This window comes from Montipora capricornis, chromosome 5 (genome assembly GCF_036669925.1).
Source record: "Montipora capricornis isolate CH-2021 chromosome 5, ASM3666992v2, whole genome shotgun sequence".
NCBI classification, from domain to species: Eukaryota; Metazoa; Cnidaria; class Anthozoa; order Scleractinia; family Acroporidae; genus Montipora; species Montipora capricornis.
The window spans coordinates 14,357,928-14,360,427 of NC_090887.1; the positions used below are offsets into that span (position 1 = coordinate 14,357,928).

General features: G+C 36.2%; 1 protein-coding gene across 3 annotated transcripts in view; it reads left to right on the forward strand.

Moving 5' to 3' along the window:
* LOC138049578 (tyrosine-protein phosphatase non-receptor type 21-like) overlaps positions 1–2,500 on the forward strand; it is a 50,750-nt gene that overhangs the window by 14,393 nt on the left and 33,857 nt on the right. For 2 of the 3 annotated variants that reach the window (XM_068895922.1, XM_068895924.1), the window contains 5 exons: positions 461–491; positions 597–684; positions 1,300–1,388; positions 1,770–1,857; positions 2,292–2,398. In XM_068895922.1, the coding sequence (XP_068752023.1) occupies positions 461–491; positions 597–684; positions 1,300–1,388; positions 1,770–1,857; positions 2,292–2,398 (403 nt within the window). The remainder of the gene's footprint in view (positions 1–460; positions 492–596; positions 685–1,299; positions 1,389–1,769; positions 1,858–2,291; positions 2,399–2,500) is intronic. The other variant, XM_068895923.1, reaches the window with a different exon arrangement.

Here is a 2,500-nt window from a genome sequence, read left to right on the forward strand (position 1 = left end):
ATCATTCCTTTGAGGAAGAAGAGCTTGGAAGAGAGATTTTCTTAACCTGGCAGCACCTTGTCGCCAAAGTTGGGGTGAGAGGACCTTCAGCCTTTAGTCTGAATTTCACACAGCCACGGTGCTCTTAAAATTATTTTAATATCTTTGAAACTCTTTGTTGGCACAAGAACCTCACTGTGCAAGGCCACATGTCAATTAGCATAAATTGATTATTAAGTAATGAATTTGTATCCCTCATGAAGTAAAGATTACCGTATTTTTTTCCATGGGCTGCTTTAATTCTCCCATCTTTTCCTCAACATCCCCTTGAATCTGCTTTTAACACCATTTTGGGTCTTGGTTTCCAAAAAGCTGTCTGAATTAATTTCTGAAATGGGTTTATCAACTGAGTTGATATGGTAAATCAACCACTGCAATAATAATTTGAAAGCTGAGGTGCTTTTGAATTATTTCTTTACAGTGGTCAATTCATCATTATGGCATGAACTCAGGTAATAGATGCATTTCTGTGTCTCCCTTCCTCATGGATGCAGCACCACAGAACTACTCTTTAGAAAGTATACCCCTTTATCCATTTTGAATTTCATATCTGTCAGGGGAATGGCAAGTGAAGAAGCTAAGTTACAGTATGTGACAATCACCCAGAAGCTGGTTGGTTATGGGGATGAGTACTATCCTGCCAAGGTAGATACCATCATGTATAATATGAGCCAGAGTTCTGTGTGGGCATTTTGGACAACAAGCAGTTGGCTATAGCCAACATAAAATCCCATGGAAATCTCCCTCCTATCCCCCCCTCATACCCCTTCATCCTTACTTTGAGTTAATGAGGGCACTTTTCCAAATTACCAGGGGATAATCACTTAAAACTGCACCTAGCAGTGGCAGTTTGTCAAAAGAAAAAAAAACATGCTGTTTTGCTATTGTCATACATGTACATGTACAATGTACCGGTACATGTAAATCGGAAAACTTTTGAAAAAACCAAATGATGACGACCTTGATCTACACAAGTAGTTTTTTCAGAGCATCTGTTTAGCGTACACCTCAGATTGTGCGTCTTTTGTTCCTATTTTTTACGAGGGGATGTTTGTTTGGAGGGATCCATTGTTTGCATGAAATGGAAATTAACGAACAAAAAATAATAAGTTTTGCCTATCAGAGCGTAGAATTTGATTCTCATAATCATAAATGCATCTCTGCAGGACAGGAATATATTTACATTGTACTTAGCATTCTTACACGTGAACATAATTCTGTTGAACTAAAGTTGTTTACATGTTGTTATGTTTTTGTTAGGACAAAGGTGGGCTTCTTATATTAATTGGTGCATCATTTCTGGGAATAGTCGTGAGACATCCTCGGGGACTTCCTCCTGCATACTTCCGGTCAGTTCATATTGTAACAGTGTTCTACGTATTAAGTGGAAGTGAGCATTGCAGTTGATGATGCAAATTTTATTTTCAAAACTTGAATTGACAGATTACCAGTATGTTGGCCATTGTATTAAGACCAGCTAGAACTTTTGTGGTGAAAGTTCCTTTATGTAATCACAGTCATGTGTACGGAACAAAAAAGAATTAAATAGACATGCAGGCATATCTGTGCTTAACTAGTTTATTTATGGAAAAGTGTATTAATAATTTTGTTGTTATACTCAAGTAATTCTTGATCTAATATCATAGATGCATAATTTGAAAGTCTTGTTAAATCCACACTTAACTTGCATTCTCTTAAGTCAATTTAAATTTGTTACGTTTATTGTTCAGGTGGCCTGATATTGTCCAAATGAGTCACTGCAAGAAATACTTCTGCATTGAAAGTTTTAAATCATTTGATACTATTCATTTTGAAATGGTACGTACATGACAGTTTACAGAGTTTAATACTGGGCAATATGGTAATTTTAGGAAAACAATAATAATAATTATTAATGAAAGGGTGCTGATATGACCTTTTTGTATTTTACTGTAGTTACAGTATTTTGTCAGATTGTACATGTAAGCAGCACTTGAGCAGTAAATAGGACCTATTTCTGCTAGGAATCTTATTGTTACATGCACAAGATCATTCTCCAAAATTACATAGAGTGTGACAAAAATAGAGAGGAAAAAATTATTTTAGTTTCCTTTCATCACTACCTCTTGTGACAATGACGTTTTGAGATCAATGATATTGATCTCAAAACCAATATTATTATTTGCATTTACCTCAATTTGACCTATGCAAGCTCCCTCTCAATCTCTAAGGCATGAGTGTTAAAAAAACCTGATGGCAATTTTGTTGTGTAGGACGATCCTGCAACAGCCAAGTATGTGTGGAGGATGTTTGTGGCTCATCATAGGTTTCGCTGTTTGTCCAATGCAAAAGCAAAAAAGTCACTGCAGTCAAGTGCTGTGTAAGTGTTGCCATTTTGAATTCTCTTCCAGGATACTCTGATGTTACACATAATTTGCAGCAACTAGCTACTGTAACAGTAATGATTTGGCTTGGATAGGGG